General features: G+C 36.2%; 1 protein-coding gene, 1 long non-coding RNA gene and 1 pseudogene across 2 annotated transcripts; all 3 read right to left on the bottom strand.

Annotated features, from left to right (window-relative positions):
• Positions 1–6,848: 6,848 nt before the first annotated feature.
• On the bottom strand, positions 6,849–12,402 carry LOC120172042. The gene is made up of 5 exons (XR_005520931.1): positions 12,375–12,402; positions 12,214–12,282; positions 7,388–7,534; positions 7,153–7,272; positions 6,849–6,947 (listed from the first exon to the last, which is right to left on the bottom strand). It is a non-coding gene; the product is annotated as an uncharacterized LOC120172042 (long non-coding RNA).
• A 2,812-nt stretch (positions 12,403–15,214) lies between these two features.
• LOC120172060 lies at positions 15,215–19,316 on the bottom strand (annotated as a pseudogene).
• LOC120172041 (nuclear pore complex protein GP210-like) lies at positions 19,138–20,880 on the bottom strand. Its single transcript, XM_039179614.1, has 6 exons — positions 20,747–20,880; positions 20,460–20,676; positions 19,981–20,323; positions 19,567–19,746; positions 19,295–19,433; positions 19,138–19,211 (listed from the first exon to the last, which is right to left on the bottom strand). Exons 1-4 carry the CDS (start codon positions 20,864–20,866, stop codon positions 19,686–19,688), a joined length of 741 nt encoding a protein of 246 aa, XP_039035545.1. The 5' UTR covers positions 20,867–20,880; the 3' UTR covers positions 19,138–19,211; positions 19,295–19,433; positions 19,567–19,685.
• Between the last annotated feature and the right edge of the window lie 1,999 nt (positions 20,881–22,879).

A 22,879-nucleotide genomic window follows, 5' to 3' on the forward strand; every position in this document is an offset into this window, starting at 1 on the left:
TATAACCATACCTCAAACACAAAATAACTTCATAATTAACTTAATAAACAAAAACACCAAGTAGCATATGTCATATTGTATCTCAAAAAGACATGTTGCAATGTTGCTTTTTTTTACAGGATAACTTTTAAATGTTTGCTCTCTTTAAGATGTTTTAGTTTGCTCACAACCAACTGCTTGAGATTTGAGTCTAAGATCGATATTGCAAGAATGAAATTTGATGTCTAATGAACCTGCAAAGCTACCGTCAACAACAATTTATTACTCTTAGAATCATTTGCAAGTTCCACACCATGGTCTTACTGAAATTTGCTTAAAGTCACCCAGAACATCAATTGAACCATCCTTAAGAAAGTTAAACTTAATCATGGGGATTCTCACCATCATCAATCTATTCATACGAATAATTGACAACTTGATGACAAGCTAAACACGCCCACTCCCACCTCTCGCGCATAATAATCAAGGATAAGTGAAGATAAAATGAGTAGTACAACCACATCTAAAACACTCTAGAACTAAAATTCAACTTATATTGATAAATGGATAATTCACTGAAACAATCAGGAAAGAAACGACGATTACTAATCAGTTATCCAAGACCTAAATCTTTTGAAGATTAAAGATGATTGGAATAAAAAAATAACAATAAAAAACATATATGATCAAATTGGCAAATTAAAATAACTACTAAAATTTAACCAAATATGGAGACAGGTAAGGAAGTAATTAGAAAAAACTAGAAAATTCAAAAAAAAGTGAGAAATGATATTTTATATGTAGACGTTTTTGCGGAGATACCTTTTCCAGAGATCGCATTACGATTTGGCGGGGATGGAACACCAGAGGTGATCCATATCGGTGCATAGGGAGTGGATCTGAGAGATATCTTTTTTAACGGAGAAGGAGAATTCAGGTGAGTCGGCATCGGAGACGAAGCTCTTGAACCTCTCTGTAACACCCCAACCCGTACCCGATCCGGATACGAGTCTCGAGATGTCACATTGACATTTTAAAACCTTTGTTCTTGTAAAATAACTGAACATTTGAACTTATATTAAGAAAATACGATCATATATTCTTCAATTGTGTTTGGTATAAAATTTTGAGATAACAACGTATTTATAAATAGTGCTATGAACAGTGCTACAGTGTATCGATGTATTGCTACAGTGCATCGATGTATCAAAAATTCGAAGCAAAATTGTGCATCGATGCACTGCTACAGTGCATCGATGCACTGCTACAGTACTGCTACAGTTACTTCGTAAAACGTTCATAAAACTCGTAAAAATTTAACCGTTCATTACTATACAATTGTCATTTACATAAACACATTTAAAACATTACAAAACTCAATTGTATGACTTTTCAAAACCGATTAGAACATAATAGATTTAATCCTTTATTTACATGCCAACCACTTTCCTTATTACAAAATACATACTATACATTTCTTTTCTGATCTGATCTTTGAAAAGTAGAACTGACCTGTCTTGCATAACTCTTATAAATCGTTCTCTTCTCAGAACCTACGCGCGAAAAAATCACACGCTAAGTCTACGACTTAGTGAGGCATATAAAACATATAATAAAAACATAAACATTTCAAGCCCATGTACACCAGTGAGAACTTAAAGTATGCGAGTACATTGAGGTTGTGCACTATTATGCTGTCACCACAACTCGTATAATTGTCTCGAAGGACCAGTCCATAGGTTTCTAAGAACCTAGGTAATCAGTCTATATGTTTCGAAGAACATAGGTAAATAATCCATATGTCCCAAAGAACATAGGTAAACAGTCCATATATCCCGAAGAACATAGGTAAACCCTCGACCCTTGGCATGCCAACTATACCCCTAGCTCTCATATCACATAACATGGGCATTATCATTTATAACAGTTCACATTACTTATTCATATCCTTTCTCTTATAAACACATATCTTTTCTTTTCAGTCACGTATCACATGTACGTGTAATCATTGATCTCATAATCACATGTTCCTTCTCTTCTGTCACATACCAATGCATGTGTAAGCATATATCTAATACCATATAACACGTATCACAAATGCATGTATTCACATAGATCATTTCATATGGCTTTTATCATTTCTCATTTGTTCATGTAACCTTGCATGTCATATCAAGTAACATATATCATATGTTGCATTTTCACGTAAGCATGTAAATCATGTAACATATAATAACATACATCCATTTCTATGTACTAATACACACATAGTAATCACATAACATTTTATAAGTTACTTCTTACCAGTAACTCTATCATTGGCTCGCAAGTCAATGTTTGATCAATCACATAAGTACAATTTAAATTGCACTCACCTTAGCCTTGCTTTGATTTGATCCTAATTCTTTGATTATTCCGAAACTTGTTTAGGATCAATTTCTACATAAGCATAATTTCCGAGACGATTATCAGAAGCCTAAACCTTATAACTTTATGTTAATAACTCAGGCTAATTTAATAAACCAAATTTAAGCTTTCCTTTAAGAGTGTATCGATGCATGGGTGAACGTACATAGAATAGCTTCGAAATATCCATGCATCGATACACCCCTTATTGCATCGATGCACATACCCAGAAATCACTGTTCATTGCATGAAAAATCACTCTTTCAATTTCAATTCTTCAAGTTTCATTCCCTTTCATATTCTTAACTCAAATATGCATGCTTAAACTCATTTATATATATATTTCATCTTAAACTTCAAAATTCTTTCTCCATAGAAATCAATAATCATACCAAAATTCCATGTTATTCAAACTTAATTCTAACACTTCTAACTTCTTATTCTCATAGATGACAAGTCAAATTATCCACCAAATTCATTTAAACCTTCTTATTCAAAATTTCACTTAAAACCCCATTTTCTTTAATCTATCATAACTCATTTATCTTTTGATTTTAAGATAACTCAAGCTTAGTTATCATCTAAGGATCAAAATCCAACCTTTAAATTAACAAATAATCAACTAATGAGGAAACTTACCTTTTGCTTGAGCTTTCACGTGGAGAAGATAAGAAGATGAAGAAGAGAATTGCTTGGAAGCTTATCTCTTCAATCATTCTCCACATGGGTATTATAATATCCATTAATTATTATTTAATTATTTTTCTTGTTCAATTACTTATTTTCCCTTTCACTCCTTTAATATTTACTAACAACTTTCAGGAAATATCTCCACATAATTTATTGAACTATTCAACTATTCTGCTTTTATCCTCAAATTTTGAAATTTTATAATTTGATCACTAACCCGTAGTTTGGGATGTTACACTCTCCAACCGTTTGATCCCGTCCCTTACTCGAAGAAGTATCCTTCTGGTACTCTGATAGACTTCTGATAATGTTCCTCCTCTTTCGTTCGCCGCCATGCTTTGATTCCAAACAAAGCGTCGTCTTGATTTTCACTTGTAGAAATGGTGATTGATTTGATTTTTGGTTTTGTTTTGTTATTATTTATTGAATTGCAGTTTCTAAATTTGTTTTGACAGTCCAAACAACGAAGAAAATATCCTTTTTGACTATCATTGTATGTAAATCGCTAAAAGCATCGGCTCGTCGCCTCTCGCCGCCTCTGACTTTTGAATCGTCGCCTCATGTACTCGTCAATGCCTTCGTGGTCGGAGGCTTTCTTCTAAATGCCTCGCCTAGCGCCTCAAAGCGCCTCAGGAGCGCTTTTTAAAACACAACTCTCTTCCAATCAAAATGGGAATTTAAGGGAGTTTGGTGAATTAGGAAATTCAGGCTGAGTTTGGTGTGTAAAGATGATGAGGAAACTGAGTGACTGGGAGGTTGATAAATGGGTCGAACTGATGGCAATAATCAACAATATAAGCATATCGGAGAATTCGAGAGATAGTCTATTTTGGTGAGAGAATGGGGATGGCATTTACACAGTTAACTCTTGCTTGAAAACGTGCTCCACTAATCAGATTGTAGACCATTTTTGGAAGGGTTACCTTTGGAAGGGGTTGGTGCCACCAAGAGAATAAACTTTCATGTGGCAAGTTGTCCATAAAAAATTGGTAGTTAAGACTGAATTATTAAAGAGAGGTGTATCGGGGATATTGGATCCCTTGTGTCCTTTCTGCAAAATAGAGCTGGAGTCCTCCCCTCACCTATTCTTCTCTTGCACTGCTACATGGGGTTTGTGGAGTAGGTTCTTGAAATTATGGAAAATTTCTACTGTCTTACACGAGAATGCTCATTGTTTTCTTTATTCTTGGGAGGAATTGGTGCCTAATTCTACTATTTGGACTTTTATTCCTGGTGTAGTGTTGTGGACGATATGGAAATACAAGAATGCCATTGTTTTTTTAGAAGAATGTATTCGATCCGGTTTAATTGTTCTTTATAGCAAAGTTCAAATTAGCTTATTGGTTCTTAGCTAAATTCTCCAACAATGCCATCTTAAGGGATCTCAGAGACCCAACGCTCAGTGATTCTTGTTCTGTTTCAGGAAGTCTTCGAACTAAACAATTGTCATGGTCCCCTCCCCAAGCGGTTTTTCTTAAGCTGAACGTGGATGCTACTGTCAATAGTAGTTGGGAGGCTAGTAGTTTGGGTGGGATTTTAAGAGATGAGTCTGGCACAGTGTTGGGTTCTTTTCAAGAAGTTGTTGGTCCGGGTCCCCCTACTTTTATGGAATTGAAGGCCATTAAACATGGTTTATTGTTCTTTGAATCTTCTAAATGGTGCTCTAAGGGACGGTTGATTGTGGAGAGTGATAGTAAAATGTTTTTGGAGTGGATAAAGAATCTGGATAAATGCCCTAACTTGTATGCCTCAATTTTGAAAGAAATTGTGGATAAGATTAGGAACTTGGAAGGCATTATCCACTGTATTGCTAGGCCAACTAACTTAGAGGCAGATGTTTTAGCAAAGTCCGGAATTGGCTAAGCTAGGATATGGGATTGGAGTTTTTTTCCTTGTTTGTGGTTGTATCTATTGTGTTTGAATTTTCTAGTTGTAATCTTCGACTTTGTATTAATCTTCTATAAATAAAATTTGAGAAACTCTTTTCCTCATTCCGCTGATTTTTGGTACACCTTATGGTGTCTTAACAATCATGAAGGGGTATTTTAATGAGGTCTCCATTTCTTATAAAAAAATCACAAACCAAATTCGTTCAAGTGGCATGTCTAGTTTATTTACAACTTGAAAATACTAAGTGCTCAACAAACTCTAGCATCATTAACATGAACCTTCATTAAGGTAAGTTAAAAAGTTATAAACCATTTTGCATTTGTGTAGATAAACAAAACAACTATTTAATTATCATATCTTATATCTTACAGTGTTTCCAGGTGAAATTGTAGTCAGTCGCCCTGAAGTTTTGTCCACTGTTGCAGTGGCATCATCTCTGTGTTTTAAAAAGCGCGCTTGAGGTGCTAGGTGAGGCGTTTAGAAGAAAGCCTCCGACCACCAAGGCGGCGGAAAGTACATGAGGCGGCGATTCAGTCGTCGGAGGCAGCGAGAGGCGACGAGGCGGTGCTTTTAGCGATTCACGTACAATGATAGTCAAAAAGGATATTTTCTTCGTTGTTTGGACTATCAAAACAAATTCAGAAACTGCAATTCAATAAATAATAACAAAACAAAACCAAAAATCAAATCAATCACCATTTTTACAAGTGAAAATCAAGATGACGCTTTGTTTGGAATCAAAGCATGGCGGGGAACGAAGGATGAGGGACATTATCAGAAGTTTATCAGAGTGCCAGAAGGATACTTCTTCGAGCAATGGACGGGATCGAACGGTTAGAGAGGTTCGAGAGCTCCGTCTCTGGTGCCGACTCACCTGAACTCTCTTTCTCCGTTAAAAAAGATATCTCATATCCACTCCCTATACACCGATATGGATCGTCTCTAGCGTTCCATCCCCGCCAAATCGCAACGCGATCTCTGGAAAAGGTATCTCCGCAAAAATGTCTACATATAAAATATCATTTCTCACTTTTTTTTATGAATTTTTTGGTTTTTTCTAATTACTTCCTTACCTGTCTCTATATTTGATTAAATTTTAGTAGTTATTTTAATTTGCCAATTTGATCAGATATGTTTTTTATTGTTATTTTTTTTATTCCAATCATCTTTAATCTTCAAAAGATTTAGGTATTGGATAACTGATTAGTAATGGTCGTTTCTTTTCTGATTGTTTCAGTGAATTATTCATTCATCAATATAAGTTGAATTTTAGTTCTAGAGTGTTTTAGATGTAGTTGTACTACTCATTTTATCTCCACTTATCCTTGATTATTATGCGCGAGAGGTGGGAGTGGGTGTGTTTAGCTTGTCGTCAAGTTGTCAATTATCCGTACGAATAGATTGATGATGGCGAGAAGCCCCGTGATTAAGTTTAACTTTCTTAAGGATGGTTCAATTAATGTTCTAGGTGATTTTAAGCAAATTTCAGTAAGACCATGGTGTGGAACTTGCAAATGATTCTAAGAGTAATAAATTGTTGTTGACGGTAGCTTTACAGGTTCATTAGACATCAAATTTCATTCTTGCATTATCGATCTTAGACTCAAATCTCAAGCAATGGGTTGCGAGCAAACTAAAACATCTTAAAGAGAGCGAACATTTAAAAGTTATTCTGTAAAAAGAAAACAACACTGCAACAGGTCTTTTTGAGATACAATATGATATATGCTACTTGGTGTTTTTGCTTATTAAGTTAATTATTAAGTTGTTTTGTGTTTGAGGTATGGTTATAAAATATTTACAAATGTTTTGTAAAATTAAGCGCCTCGCGTACATGAATCCTTTGCCTCAAAGCGCCTCAAAAATTGAGGCTCTCGGGTAGCTAATCGCCTTAGAGCGCCTTGCGCCTTTTAAAACACAACATCATCTGTACTTGTGTATTCCACAAAGGCACCAAGGGTCGGACCTCCTTTTATAGTCAGCTAAAAGAATGATCAATGCATGTGATATAATTAGAAATAAGAAAAAAGAATTCAATTTCCAAATAAAAGTAGGAAAAGGGGTTGCAAAGAGAAGTAAAAGGGAAGAAGATATGAAGTTCAATATGAAACAAGGACTGTTCACACTGTTCACATAATAACATGATGTGTATATATATTTAGAAAGTAAAGGAATACAGAGTCATACCAAGTAAGAGGGACCTGGTACAAGGAAAATATTTGGTGGGTGAATTGTTAGTGGAGCATAAACTTCAACCTTGATAGCCTGACTTGATATTTCATGTCCAAAATGGCGTCTAGCACTGACCTGCTATTAATATCTATCTTCAAATTAATGCAAACAAACTCTGGATTGAGTGATTACAACAATTCCCAAGGAAATGATAACGTAAGAGAGATCTTCAAGAGGATAAATAACTTACGTAAAGTGTTGTGATGCCAAGATGTTATGCCCTGATTTTGAAATTCTGCATTCTAACATATCCACCATTAGGGACTGAGAAATCATCCTTGTCCACAAGTTCCACTATATCATCCTCAATATGCACGTGGATATTCATGTAAGCAAACTGCACAGAAAGGAACCCATCAAGGTAATAGAAAGAATATGAAGACATGGCTTATACATGGATGTAGGGGAATAGATGTTGTGGAATTCGGGTTAATTTCCACCAATAATAATAAATTCACCTTGAAAACTATTATCTAGGTGACTAGTGTGAAAATGATTGTACTAAAAATGATACCAAGGTAGATTCCCAGGAAAGAGGAGGGGTCACAATGGTCACAATGGTCCCTCTTAAAACCCACTTTCCTTAGACAGAACTACCAAGACAAGTAATTTTAATAGGACAATAATTAACAACAACTATACCCGACAATAGCTATTAAATAGACATAAAGAGAACACCAATATTTAACGAGGTTAGGCCAAAAATTATGCCTACCTCCTCGAACACTACTAAAATAATATTTCACTAGTAGAGGAAATATTAGAAAGAAAGAATACAAATAGCCTTTAATATAGAAGAAGACTTATATTTATGGGATGCTAAACTAAGGAGGAGGATGGCTCTATTTATAACAAAAGAATTTCCCCTCCTCCTTATACAAAACCAATGTGGGATATTTGCCAAAAACCAACAAATCTCCACATTGGCAAATTCCACACACGTCTCTAAAAAAATCCAATCTTCAGTAGTGTCTGCAAATTCATCTTTCAATTTGTAACAATATTGACCAAGTCTAAACAATGTTTAAACTTGACCACAGTTACCACTTTTTCCAACATATCAGCAGGATTCTCAGTGGTCCGAATCTTCTGGATTATGACTCCACCTTCTTCTAGAATCTCTCATACAAAGTGATATCGAACATCGATGTGCTTCGTCCTTACATGGTAAACTTGGTTCTTTTGCTAAATGAATAGTACTCTGACTGTCACAGTGCACTTTGATGTGCTTTTGTTCCATTCCCAATTCACCAAACAACCCTTGAAGCCAAATTGCCTCCTTCATAGCCTCTGTAACTGCCATATACTCTGCCTCTGTAGTAGACAAAGCCACTGTTAACTATAAGGTGGACTTCCAACTGACTGGTGCTTTTGTAAATGTAAACACATAACCAGTAGTTGATCGACGCTTGTCCAAATCACCTGCATAGTCTGAATCATAATACCTAACTACACACTGACCATCTTGTTTGTCCTGCTGAAAGACCAAACCAACATCTACGGTGTTCAGAATATACCGCAGAATCCATTTCACAGCTTCCCAATGCTCCTTTCCAGGATCATGCATATACCTGCTCACAACCCCAACTGCCTGTGAAATATCGGGTTTCGTATACACCATTGCATACATTAAGCTACCAACAACACTTACATACGAAACCTTTGACATGTATTCCCGTTCTGCATCATCCTTAGGTGACATGGATACACCGAGCTTGAAATGAGGAGCAAGAGGTGTACTAACTGGTTTTGACTTCTTATTCATTCCAAAATATTTTAGTACCTTCCTCAGATATTCTTTCTGAGACAAACAAAGCCTCCCCAATTTCTTATCCCTTGATATCTCCATGCCTAGAATATTCTTTGCTTCACCAAGATCCTTCATCTCAAACTCCCTGTTCAATTGAGTCTTTAGTTTTGCAATTTCTGTTTGACTCCTGGAAGCTATCAACATATCATCAACATAAAGAAGAAGATATATATAGGATCCATTTTGTAGTTTGCGTAAATACACACAATGATCATATTTGCTTCTTGTGTACTTCTGCCCTATCATAAACTTGTCAAATCGCTTGTACCACTGCCTTGGAGATTGCTTCAATCCGTATAGAGATTTTTCTAATTTGCACACCATCTCTTCTTTTTCAGCAACTTTTAATCCATCTGGCTGAGTCATGTAGATTTCCTCATCCAAGTCTCCATGTAAAAATGTAGTTTTTACATCCATCTGAACTAATTCCAAATCCAACTGTGCTACCAAAGCCAACAAAATTCTGATGGAGGAATGTTTTACAACTGGAGAAAATACTTCATTATAATCAACTCCCTCCGTTTGAGCGTAGTCTTTAGCCACCAATCTTGCTTTGTAGCGGATGTTATTCTTGTCAGGAAATCCATCTTTCTTTGCATATACCCACTTGCACCCAATTGCCTTCTTTCCCTTCGGAATACTAGCTAGTTTCCATGTCTGATTCTTTTGAAGGGATTGTATTTCTTCATTCATGGCGATCCTCCACTTTTTATGTTCTGAACTTTGTACTGCTTCATTAAAAGTGGCAGGAACGTCATCAATTGCAATTGGTGATGCAAAAGAGACCATATCAGCATAACGAGTAGGTTGTCTAATGGTCCTCTTTCCCTTTCTTAGTGCAATTGATTCATGTTGCTGTGGAGGTTGGGTCTGAACCTCTTCTTCATCTGACTCTTCTTCTACCATAGGAGAGTCAACATCAGTTTCTTTACTGGTTGGGTCAATTCTGCTTCCTTTAAACTCCACCTGTTTGGGAGTTCAACCTGTCTGCTTCAATTTTTCTGAAGTCACCTTTCTCAACATGGTAGATTCATCAAAGGTAACATCCCTGCTAAAGATTATTTTCTTTGTTTCTGGACACCAAAGATGATAGCCTTTCACACCAGAGGTGATCCCCATAAAGATCGCCTTCTTTGCTCTTTAATCCAGCTTTGACTCCTTAACATGATAGTATGCAGTGGAACCAAACACATGTAAGGAATCATAATCTGTAGCAGATACTCCAAACCATTTTTCTAAAGGTGCTTTACCACCAATAGCAGTCGATGGTAAGCGGTTGACAAGGTGACAAGCATAGACCAAAGCCTCAGCCCAAAATTCTTTGTCTAACCCAGTATTAGACAATATACACCAAACCTTCTCCACTAGAACAACTGGTTGATAGCGTAGCAGCGAATGTGAAATCTGAATCTGCATCATCATACTCGACCACATTTGATTCAGAGACAACCTTTCCCCTTTCAGGTTTGCCTTTGTTCTTTAGCTTGGGACATTCTTTCTTCCAGTGCCCTTTTTCTCGATAAAAGGCACATTCATCTTTGCTCAATCTGGACTTTGACTTCGATCTCCCTCTCCTTCCTTTATTCTGACTCTTCGAACGACCTCTAACAACAAGAGCTTCTGCTTCGACACTTGGGTTTTCTTGTTTGTCTTCCTTTCTCAATTCATAACTATACAAGGCATCAATTACTTCAGTGAGAGACACAACAACTTTCCCATGAAGTAGAGTAGTTTCAAGATACTCAAACTCATCAGGAAGTGATCCTATCAACATCAGAGCCAGATCTTCGTCTTCAAAAGTCACATCCATATTCATCAGATCAGTCACCAGCTGATTAAAGCTAGTAATGTGATCATTCATAGTGGTACCTGGTACATAGTTGAAGCGGAACAATCTCTTTTTCATGTAGAGCTTGTTCTGACCACTTTTCTTCAAAAATTTCTCCTCCAGTGCCTTCCACAATTTACTTGCAGAAGTTTCCTTAGAAAATGCATACTTCTACTCTCTAGAAAGATACGATCTAATAGTACCACATGCCAATCTATTGATCATCTTTCATTCTTTCTCCTCAACATCATCTGGTTTCTCTCCTTCAATAGCAATGTATAGACCTTGCTGAAATAGGGCATCTAGAACCTCACTTTGCCACATGCCGAAATGACCGGTGCCATCAAAAATCTCCACTGCAAATCTAACATTTGTCACAGCTGTTGACGACGATGTGGATGTTTTTGTTACGTCTGCCATTTCTGCTACAAATTCTATTTAATAGCTGTCAATGCGGAATGCCAATTGTCCCAAGGAATTTTTTTTCTGATGTGGAAGATCAGCCTAAGCCGCAACCACAGAGCATACTAAAATAAACCAAGAGATCTGATACCAATTGTTGTGGAATTCGGGTTAATTTCCACCAATAATAACAAATTCACCTTGAAAACTATTATCTAGGTGACTAGTATGAAAACGATTGTACTAAAAATCACACCAAGGTAGATTCCCAGGAAAGAGGAGGGGTCACAATGGTCCCTCTTAAAACCCATTTTCCTTAGACAGAACAACCAAGACAAGTAATTTTAATAGGACAATAATTAACAACAACTATACCCAACAATAGCTATTAAATAGGCATAAAGAGAACACCAATATTTAACGAGGTTAGGCCAAAAATTATGCCTACCTCCTCGAACACTACTAAAATAATATTTCACTAGTAGAGGAAATATTACAAAGAGAAAAAAAAGAATACGAATAGCCTTTAATATAAAAGAAGACTTATATTTGTGGGATGCTAAACTAAGGAGGAGGATGGCTCTATTTATAACAAAAGAATTTCCCCTCCTCCTTATACAAAACCAATGTGGGATATTTGCCAAAAACCAACAATAGACACATCAGAAACTTTTAGAAAAGGGGGTAAACTGACATGCATGAAGGTTTATTTTTAAAGAACACGGTATATCATGAGATACATTGTCAAAATAGTTTGTATAGATCTTGTTTAGAGAATAATTAGGTTATACAAAAGGATCCCTCACATGGGAGGACAAAGATATGCATAAGGCACATGTGCCCAATATTCAGTTATACTTATCTTGGAGAAATACCTAGTATACTTCCCAAATTATTTAGTCTAAAACATGTATCCACAAAAGAATATCATGTATACATAGCTCCAAGAGAATGATAAATGGAAATCATTGCAAACCTGAGGAATGTCAAAAGTGCTTCCATCATAAACCCCAGCCATCAAACCAATTGACTTTGAACTTCCTTCCTTCAGATAAAAAATTACCAGTCAGTAAGAGTAAACCCAGTTTGGAAGTGAAGGAAAAGTATCAATTTATATGGAAAAGTGAAAAAACCCACCGTAAGGTTTATCTCTTCTCCTAAAATAATCTCAATCCAGTCTATATCCGAAACTTGGACCTGTTAAAATGTCATCAGAGTAATAAATTACGAGTAATGAGATATCAAACATGAAGGTATCATTTGTAGAGAAAGAAAGAAATCAGAGCTTTCAAAAAAATAACATGTTGTAATTTCAAATTAACTCAGCATTTCATTGCAAAGAAATGAAAGAGAACATTAATTTGGTCAAAGTGATTCCTTTACATGGACATTCCAAGATTAAAAAAACATAGTTCCACATGTTTCTCTAACTAAAACAAGGATTCATTTGTAACTGAATTTGCAGGTCTCAACACACGTAAAACACAAAAATTTTATAAACTGAAAAATGTTTTCTAGCAAGTTGCTTTTAAATAATTTTTCAAATGTGAACACTGAACAGCATCAACATCCCCAGAAAGGGATTTCTTTCAATTTTCATTTCCTTCAAATTTGCCAAGAGATCCTAAAAGTTATTTCAAGTAAATAAAATGTATTTTCATTTACTGTTTAGAAGTTTGTATTCTTTCTGAGTTGGGGATGGCAGATTGATTAGGTTTTGGCAGGATAATTGGGTTTTGGACTATCCTCTTCTTATTATTTTCCCTCGTTTGTTTTCCATTTTCACAAACAAAATGGGTAATCTGGTTGAATTTGGGAATTACATCTCATCGGGTTGGAGTTGGGATGTGCAGTTTAGAAGAAATTTTAACGACTGGGAAGTAGAACAATGGGTTAACTTGATGAATTCTATTTCCTCTGTTTCTTTATCTACGAAGTTATGTGATGGGGTGATTTGGAAAGGTACTAGAGATGGGGTTTACACTGTTAAATCTGGAACTAAGATTTGTTCAGCCATTATTTCGGATTCGGAAGAGGTATATTTCTGGAAGAAGATTATTTAGAGGGGCCAGATTTCACCTAGAGTGGAGTCCTTTATGTGGCAGGTGGTGTTAGGGAAGCTGGCTGTTAGGACAGAACTTGTTAAAAGGGGAATACAAGGAATTGTAGACATTATGTGCCCTCTTTGTAAAAGGGAGGTGGAGTCTTCCTCGCACTTGTTTTTCACGTGTTCGGTGGTGTGGACGATTTGGAACAAATTTCTGAATTTCTGAAAGATTAAGTCTGTTTTGCATGTAAATGCGAAAAACTTCCTACTTGCTTGGGCTGATTTGAAGTTTACCTCTACAATTTGGTCTTTTATTCCTGGGGCAGTTATTTGGACTACTTGGAAAGTTAGGAATCTTATTGTGTTTGAAGAGGGAAAGTTGGATTTGGCTGAGTATTTTTTCCTAGCAAGGTTTAGACTAGCTTCTTGGTTCCTTGCTAAGTCAATGAGGTGTCTATTCCTAAGGACTCTCTTATTTCAGACCCTTCATTAGGGGATTTGTGCTCTCTTTATCCTAATCAGCTTGTAACTAAATTTCCTTGGTCTCCTCCTCCTCAAGGCTTTGTAAAGTTAAATGTTGATGCGGCTACTACTAGAGATTGGAAGAAGAGTGGGTTACGAGGTGTTCTAAAGGACTCCTCGGGTTTGACTTTAAGTTCTTTCAAGGAAACTGCTGGCCCGGGCCCTCCAACTTTTATGGAATTAAAAGCTATTCAGAATGGTCTAATGTTCTATGCGAATTTACGAGAGTGGAATGGACGTCTAATTATTGAAAGCGACAGCAAAGTTACGGTAGACTGGATTAAGAAAGTGGATCTAGTTCCTGATGTTTATGCTTTTTGATTAAAGATATTGTTCATACGCTTAATGTTTTAGAAGATGTTGTCAGATGGGTTAATAGGACAACCAATTTAGAGGCTGATGCCTTAGCTAAAGAAGGAATTGGCTAATTCTATATTTATATTTTGGATGTTTTATGGTTGTTTTGAGTTTTTTTGGTTGGTTGGGTGTATGATGGTTGTATCTTATGTAATTTTATGGTTCAATAAAATCCTAAGGCACTTTTTTCCTCCTTATGCTGATTAAGGAGTTCATATAAGCTCCATTAATCAAGAAGGGGGTTTTTAACGAGGCCTGAAATTCTTATCAAAAAAAGAAACAACTCCCTCCAGTAATTGACAAATTTGCCTAATGGATACAATGATTAAGTATATTGTATGAAAATTGTTAAATGACCAGAATTCCCAGAAGAAAGAATAATCTGGGAGTACTTATGCTGGAAAACAAAATTAAACCAACAGTCTTAGTTTGCAAATAAATTAGGCTCAGAAAGATGTATGATGTGCTGCTCAAAAGCTTCTACGCATTAGGTACCATTAAACATCAGTCCCTAAATACAGTTATAATACCTTACTCTAAAATCTAATTTTCCCTTCTATTCAACTAAAAAGAAAATGTAAAATCAACAAATAATGACGAGCTTGAACAAGACACCACATCCTAAAAGCCATAGAATGAGATTCATGACAATTACATAAATGTTTAGTAGCAAGGTAGATTTTTCGACTGATTAGTATGGTAAAAAAAAAAAAGGCTGATATACTGTGACCCGGGATGGATGGAATTGTAAAATTAGCAATAATATTACAATAATTCCCCCATGTTTTACCATTCATTTTTTTCGTTATGAAAAAGACATGCAAAGATGAAAGTTGTTTAGTACAAAAATTATTGCCAGTTCAGCTATCCATTCTTTTAATTCCTTATTGAAGGCCTTAAGAGCAAGCACTGCCCAAGACATTATTTCTTAAATGTCAAATCTAGCAACTAGTAAGGGGAGCATGGTATCACTCCAATCCAAGCTATTCATTACATGTGGCAACTAGCAAGTAGAACAAATAAACAGATCATTGCAAGCAAATAATTAGATTTACAAAAATGTAATGGCCAGAAAATGGGAAACCAAGATAGCCACAGTCACCATTTGGTTACAGATCTAAAAGTATAAAGCTAACAAGTTTATTCAAAGCAAAAACATCAATTTCTTTGCATGTTATCGGTATTCTTCATTCATCAAAAGTGCATCAAATATCTCTCCAGTAATGCATATCATAAAGAGAATAATCAAATCAGCTTCAAAAGAAATGCATACCACACAACTTCATTGAACTGGTTTCAAAATAGTAATGCATATTCAATTGAAATCACCAAATGAATAGAGTGATGGTGCTGGATTTCTCCCTTGGCATCAGGATTGAAATATAACAAATTGAACTCTGGAGTCTGGAGTCACTCTTAGAGTAGAAACAAGCTGCAAAGATTAACACAGAATAATATTAGAATAATTTTTTATAACATGTCAACCCTTAACCCCTCCTATCCCCCCAACCCAAAAAAAAATAAACAAAGCAATATTTTTTTCAAAAGAAAGGAAGAACCATAGAGGGCAAACAAAGCTTGTTTCAGTATATCGTTCACAGTAGAAAAATGGCAGACAAAGGTATTTAACGAAATTTATGTCATTTGAGTAGATTATTCACAGCCTACCTGTATTTATACAGCATCTGTAAGAAAATTCTCTAAATCTTCTGAAAATTCAGAAGAATAATGATGGACTGTGGAACTACCAATAAATCCAGTAACAGTGGCACGGACAATACACTGAGACAAAAGCAATTGAAATTTCATTTATCCCAACATAACACATCATGAGGAAGAAAAAAAGTTGCATTATGTACTGAATAGTTAAGGAAGGAATAAAAACATATAGAAGTCCAAAATAGTATAAAAGTTCTAAAATAGCAAAGATATAACATATAAGTATTCAGTGGTAAACAATTTCTATTGATATATTACAAATAAAACAATTAGTAGACTAGATGCTTGGGTAGGAATAATCCAAAATTGTAAAACTTGTACAACCTCCACTTAGAACGGGTAAAACTGTTGTTCAGGGATGTTGATCTGATACAGATGTATCAGAGACAGATGATGATGAGCTGTCAGATTGCACCTTGATGGCGCTGAGATACCATGAGTTGGCAGATCAGCGTAAAGGCGGGAATTGATTGTGATATGTTCCTCATTGGGGCCGTTTTAAGTGTGCTTCAGTATTTTGGCCATAACTTTGGCTACGAGTGTCAGAATCGCGCATAAGACCCCAATCCAGAAAGCTCTTTTCGACGCGCACGCTGTCCACATGAGATACGCTCCATGTGGCCTTTTTTTGACCTCAAATTCTGCCGTTTTCCTCTCCGAATCACTAGATTTAGATATTTTTACTATTTATGATAATATTTCGATTGTCAATTAGGAAGTCATTTTAAATCCGATTTCGGTCGGATTTTTTGCAGATTGCTTATTTTATTTTGAATTTCAATTTAGAGTGATTTTCGGGATTTTTCTATTTTTGGTAAAATTTCGATAAATAAGATTTTTGCCTATAACAGTTTTTGGACAATTTTTTGACTTTATAATATTTTATTAAACTCTAGAGACTTTTTTTTCTTTGATTTTTGGGCAAATTTTCTCTTGTGAATCATTTGTTGGAACTAGCCTACATGATAATCGTTATTCTTTTTGGCGACATGATCTAACATTCATTATGAATCAAATGTGCATAATTATTACATGATTGAGGATAAAACATATAGGATGGGAAAAAACTGAATGAGAAACAGATGCAAGCTCTGAAGTTAGGCAGTCTTCCACTTCTCTAGTTATTCTATGCCCTAACACACAAGAAAAACCCATCTAACCTGATTCTTAATCAATTGAAGCCAATACTAGATATTTAAATGCTGCAAAAAAAGTATTTATCCACATCGCCAGCTTCTACTCGAAGCTAACTTAAATCCATATGCATTTTTTCATGCTTAACAACTTCAAAATATTACTGCAGGGAGATACTACTAATACTTTTTTCAGCTGTGGTATCTTGTTAGTTTAATGAGTATTATCACAGTTACCCTCACTGTATTTTAGTTAACTAACTCTTTGCTCAATCTCCCCCTCCCATTTTGGCAAAGACCTCTCACCCCTTCCCTTGGAAATAATAGTTTCATAGCTTTTCTACTGTCATTTCATGGCAAAGATGTTGCTAAAAATAATTAAAAAACTAGAAACTAACAAATCATTGTCCGGCAGTACCGATCCTGATTCGTTTCGCAGCACAAGAAACCTCTCCCAACTAGACTATTTATGGTTCTCAGAATCATATGCATGGTTCCAATAAGCCAGACTGTCACAATTGCCTAGCTCCCACTTTAAGCACAGGGAAGAAGAGTTTGCAAAAGGCTCTCCATTGGTACTAATGCTGACAGCGGCCACTCTAATAGTTTGCCCATTTGCCACAGTAACAGGTGTGACTTGAATTTTCCCTGGGCTACGATCAACTTGAATTGTAGTCCGAATAACATCTCGATCATTAACTGTCACATCAACCAAAACCACACAACTAGTTGACAGGTGTAAAAAAGGGGAGTAGCGGAATCAAAGGTCATATTTCACATCAGTCCAATACAAATAATAATAACATTTACCAGGTTCATCCACTATTACCACAATAGAGGAAGGAAGGCTGCAAACAAGAGACAGTGCCGCTTCTACTAATGTGGGAAGAGGATGATAATCTCCAACCAAGTTTCCACGTTTAAAAACAAGTTTCTGAACAGTTAGGAACCATAGAAAGCAAATATATCATGATTCAGGACTAAATAGACCATATCGGTAAGAAATAAATAGCAAGAATATAGACTTGAATTGCAACTCGTATAGGGTTGTCTAGGAAATAGCACAGGAGCTTACAAAAGTCCCCAGTGTTTGGCATAAAAGTCTATACAAACTGCCATGGCTGCTATAAATCTGATGCACAAGAACCCCGTTATCATGTGCCCATTTTTCATCAAAAATCTCCGCTGTTTCCACGAAGTCAACACCTTCGTCCCACCTTTCTGGTCCTCCATAAAGCATAACATCTAACTGAGTTCCAGGCACAAGATATACCTTATCCAGATCTTCTAGTTGATTACCAGCTTCAGCACCAGCTGTATTAACCCAATAACCACCAAACTGGTTCCCATCACCTATCTGATGCAGAGTAAGTGGTCTGTATGATGCAATTCTGGAAGCTGCTCGTAGAACAATAGGTCCACTAAAAGAGGGATCAAAATGATTGTATTCCTTTGAAAATGTTGCGTGCAGCATTGCTTGAGCAGATGCAGAAGCATATATGTGTATGTCCATGAACATGGAGGACCATCCACTGGAACATGAAGCTCCAAATTGTCCTTTTCAAGGACTGGTGCCTCCCCTGTTCCATTGGTAACAATGAAAGACTCGCTTCCAACTTTCCACTTTATAAAGGAATGAAATGCATCACATCTAGAAATGTAGGCACCTGCAAATGGCAAGTCAACTTTAACAGGAATGTTTGCAGGGAAGAAAAGAAGTTTCCTAATGATTCTGGAATGTGATATAACCGTTTGAAGTTTCCATTGTAACAGCAGCTGGGATATGTGATCCCACAACAGTCTCAACAGGGAAGTTTTGTAACATAACCATATAGGATGGAGTGGAAACTTCAACCACGACCTGTCAGAAACATTGCAGAAAGTAGCTTCAAAAAATAATGGACCATGTGAAACTGGAAGCTTTTATAGGGTAAAAAGACAAATAAGTTCGTATTCAGAATTTAGAGCAGCAACAAAACCAGATCCACCATAGGACCTTTACAAATTCTATGCTACACTAGGATCTTTTCTAACCATAAGAACAAAGAAAGCTGTAGAAGGAACAAATTTGTTACCTCGTCAAAATTTAATGAATCAAAACTTGACATCACCTTCACTAGGATCCATATGCAGTCACTGAAACAACAGTAATGTCCGACGAAAACCATTTATAGTCACTTGAGGCTTTTGCACAACCTATGATAGCATTGAAGCCCATTAAAAGGTGTCAGAACTTGTAAAACTAAATTTTGGAAATGGACAAGTAAAATGCTACCAACCTCCAGCAGCCTTTAGCTCCATCTCCTGATGTACCGCAGGTGCCCAAGGAAGGAGCACAATTTGAGATTCACCACTTACTTTCTCCAAGCTAAACTTTACTTGATCGCAAACAATAACCTCTTGCACAACCTTGAGAACCTAAACGACAAGGCAAGAGAGAAAAATGTAATCAATGTCGAACAATAAATCAGAAAAAAATGATGCTTTCTATAATCTTGTTTCTCAAAAGAATAAGAAGAAAAGAGAAAGGGGAAAGTAAATGACATTTCACCTCTTTAGTATCATGATGTCCATTATAGTAAACTAAAGAGGCTGTCAATTTCCCCAATCCCTCTGAAGTTGCTTCCAAAATTCTAGCACTTATCCTGCTGTATCTGGATGCAATAGGCTCTAACACTGGGACAATTTTCCAGTAGCCAGATTGGTTGTCATAAAACTCAATATCATCATTCTGCAATGAAGGAAAGGAAGTCTGATTTGAAAATAACAAGGAAAATAATGAGAAATTTATGAAATTACACTAATGAGCTAACAAATCTTTAACCCAAAAAAATGATTGACCCTTCAAGTATCGTCAAGAAACATTTGAGAACCTAATCATTTAGTGCTAGGCCAAAATGTTCAGTGTTAACATAACTCATTTATTTCACTGCTACACAGGGAAAATAAATAACCCATAAGTTACCTCTGTAATGTAGATTTCCTGTGCATAAGGACCCCGAGAAAAAACCTTGAGTTGAATGAGGTATCGTTTTCCAGAGACAAATACCAACGTGCCATGGGCAGAACTGGTTCCATTCCTTCTACTGGATCTCCACTAGACAACAGTGAAATGTACAAAGATAAGGTATCTGGAAAGACCACCTTAAGAGATGACATTTGACTATGGCCATCAACTCTAGTATCTTCAACAATGACAGTCGTTTCACCCAATGTTAAGGCGTGAATGAAACCCATTGTAGAGTCCACTCGGGCAACTAAACTGTTTGATACAGACCATCGATGATGTGGTGATGGAAGAGTTATCTCTGCAAATACCAGTTGAAAGATACTTAAGACTTTTCCCAGGAGTATCAATCAATGCAACAAAAATAGCCAGTTTCCTCCAAATAAGCTTGATAGTATAAAGAAATACCCATCAATTCAATCACTAGAACGTGTTACCTTGAGGGACATTCCCACGGATAACCTTAAGACCATAACGAAGAGTAGCATTAGTAAGAACAAAAACAGGTGATGGTGGATATAGTGAAATAGCTTCTGCAACAGTTAGAACAATCGTATCATCCATGACCTCTAACGGTGGCTCAAGCAACTGTACTGAAACATTCTCATGGCCGGTATGAATGCCTTTTACAACAAATAAATCTGAAAATACACCCTGCAGCAAATATTACAGAATAAGCCTTGACTTAATGCAAGATTACATGGGAACTGTACCAAACAATTACCTTTTCTTCAAGTTGTATCTGAATATCTAAGTCACCACACAGTCCACCACAATCACTTAAGGGAGAATCCTTCAAAGGAACATGGGCAAGGTGATGACTCGATCCACTAGTTTTAGGCATCAACTTCCACAATTTAAATTACACTCACCTTAGACTTGCTTTGATTCGATCCTAATTCTTTGATTGTTTCGGAACTTGTTTAGGCTCAACATCTACATAAACATAATTTCGAGACGATTTTCAGAAGCCTAAACCTTATAACTTGATATTACTAATTTAGCCTAATTTAATGAACCAAAATTCACTTTTCCTTTATGAGTGTATCGATGCACCCCCTTAATGCATCGATGCACCTTCAAAATTGTCTTAGTGCATCGGTGCCCATTCATAGTGCATCGATGCACCTATCCATAATAGTTTATTTTCACCCAAAAATTCCACAACTTTTCATTAAATTTCCTCATATAAACTCCTTTCATACCATTAAACTCAACTACAACCATTTTAACTAACTTTTATCATTCCAACACTTTAGAATTTCTCATATCTATTTCAAATTCTTAAAACTAAGAATCATGCCAAAATTTCCATGTAATCCAAACTTATTTCTAACACTTATAACTTATTATTCACACCTATGACAAGTCAAATTCAGTTTCAAATTCAACTTATCAACTCTTTTTTTTTTGAAAATTCATTTAAAAACCCATTTTCTTTAATATTTCATAACTCCTTTATCTCTCAATTTTAAGACAAATTAAGCTTTCCTTAAGCTTAATTATCATCTAAGGATCAAAACCCAACCTTTAATTGAACAAATAATCAACTAATGAGGAAACTTACCTTTTACTTGAGCTTTCACGTGGAGAAGAGAAGAAGATGAAGAAGAGAATTGCTTGGAAACTTATCTCTTCAATCATTCTCCACATGGGTATTATAATACCCATTAATTATTATTTAATTATTTTCCTTGTTCAATTACTCATTTGCCCTTTAACTCCTTTAATATTTACTAACAACTTTCAGGAAATATCTCCACATAAATTATTGAACTATTCAAATATTCTACTTTTATCACCAAATTCTGAAATTTTACAATTTAGTCACTAACCCGATATTGAGGATGTTACAGCCCGGCATGTGGAGATGGTGAAACATGAGATGTGGTCGCCTCCTTTTCTTTTCCTTTTGCGTCCTTCAGCCCCAACAACATAGGGATTTTTGCCATGGTAATTCCAGCAATACCCGGTAAAATCTCGTCGAACTGCTCCTCAGAAACTTTCTTTTTATGGCATAAAGCAGTGATGAGATTAGGAAATAACAGGGAACATGCAGATTGCTTCAGGCATAAATGGGCTTGATCTACAATGATTTTTCCTACATCAATGGGGCGCCCAAATATGATGGAGTGCAGTAAAAGCATCCGCTGGCAAGATACGGTGGTGTTGTGGGAAGTGGGCAGCATCTTGTGCTTCATAAAATGGTTCCACAACTTCACTTGCGGGAGCAGCTTCTCTCGGTCCACGGTCTTGCGACTCAGTTGCTGGCCGTTCCATTGGGTGTCAGGAAGACAGAGGTCTTCCAAAATGCCTTGGTATGTTTCGTTGTCTGCATCTTGCGCGAAAGTAGTATGGAGGTCTTTCAGAACCTGCAATTTGAAGTAGCGATTAATAGAAGTAGGAGTGAATCGAATAGAAATGTCGCGAACTACGACGGCATGCTGGTTTAGCTCGAAGATGTTTGAGTAAAACTCCTTCACGATCAATGCATTGACAGTGGCCGGATGCTTGACAAATTTATGCCACTTGTTCTTGTTAACTACATCGAGCACTTCACTTCTAAAGGTGGCATCCTCCTCCTCAGAGAAGATAAATCCCAACTCAAAAAAGACTCGTCGGTTTTTAATGGTTTGGAACCGATCTTTGGCAGCATCGTCCACAAAATGTGGTGGTACAGAAGAAGAGGGTCGTGATTGGACCATTGTTCAAAGAGAAAACAAAGAAAAGTTGAAAAAGCTTGGAGTTTTTTGGCGGTTATGGTGGTTTCGGCAAAGGAGGAAAGAAGAAGATGAAAGATAAAGAAGAAAAAGTTAAAGTGAATCAAAATAAGAAGATAAGAACAAAATAGAGATTT

The sequence above is a fragment of the Hibiscus syriacus genome, unplaced genomic scaffold (assembly GCF_006381635.1).
Source record: "Hibiscus syriacus cultivar Baekdansim isolate YM2019G1 unplaced genomic scaffold, ASM638163v2 tig00111841_pilon, whole genome shotgun sequence".
In the NCBI taxonomy this organism is placed as follows: Eukaryota; Viridiplantae; Streptophyta; class Magnoliopsida; order Malvales; family Malvaceae; genus Hibiscus; species Hibiscus syriacus.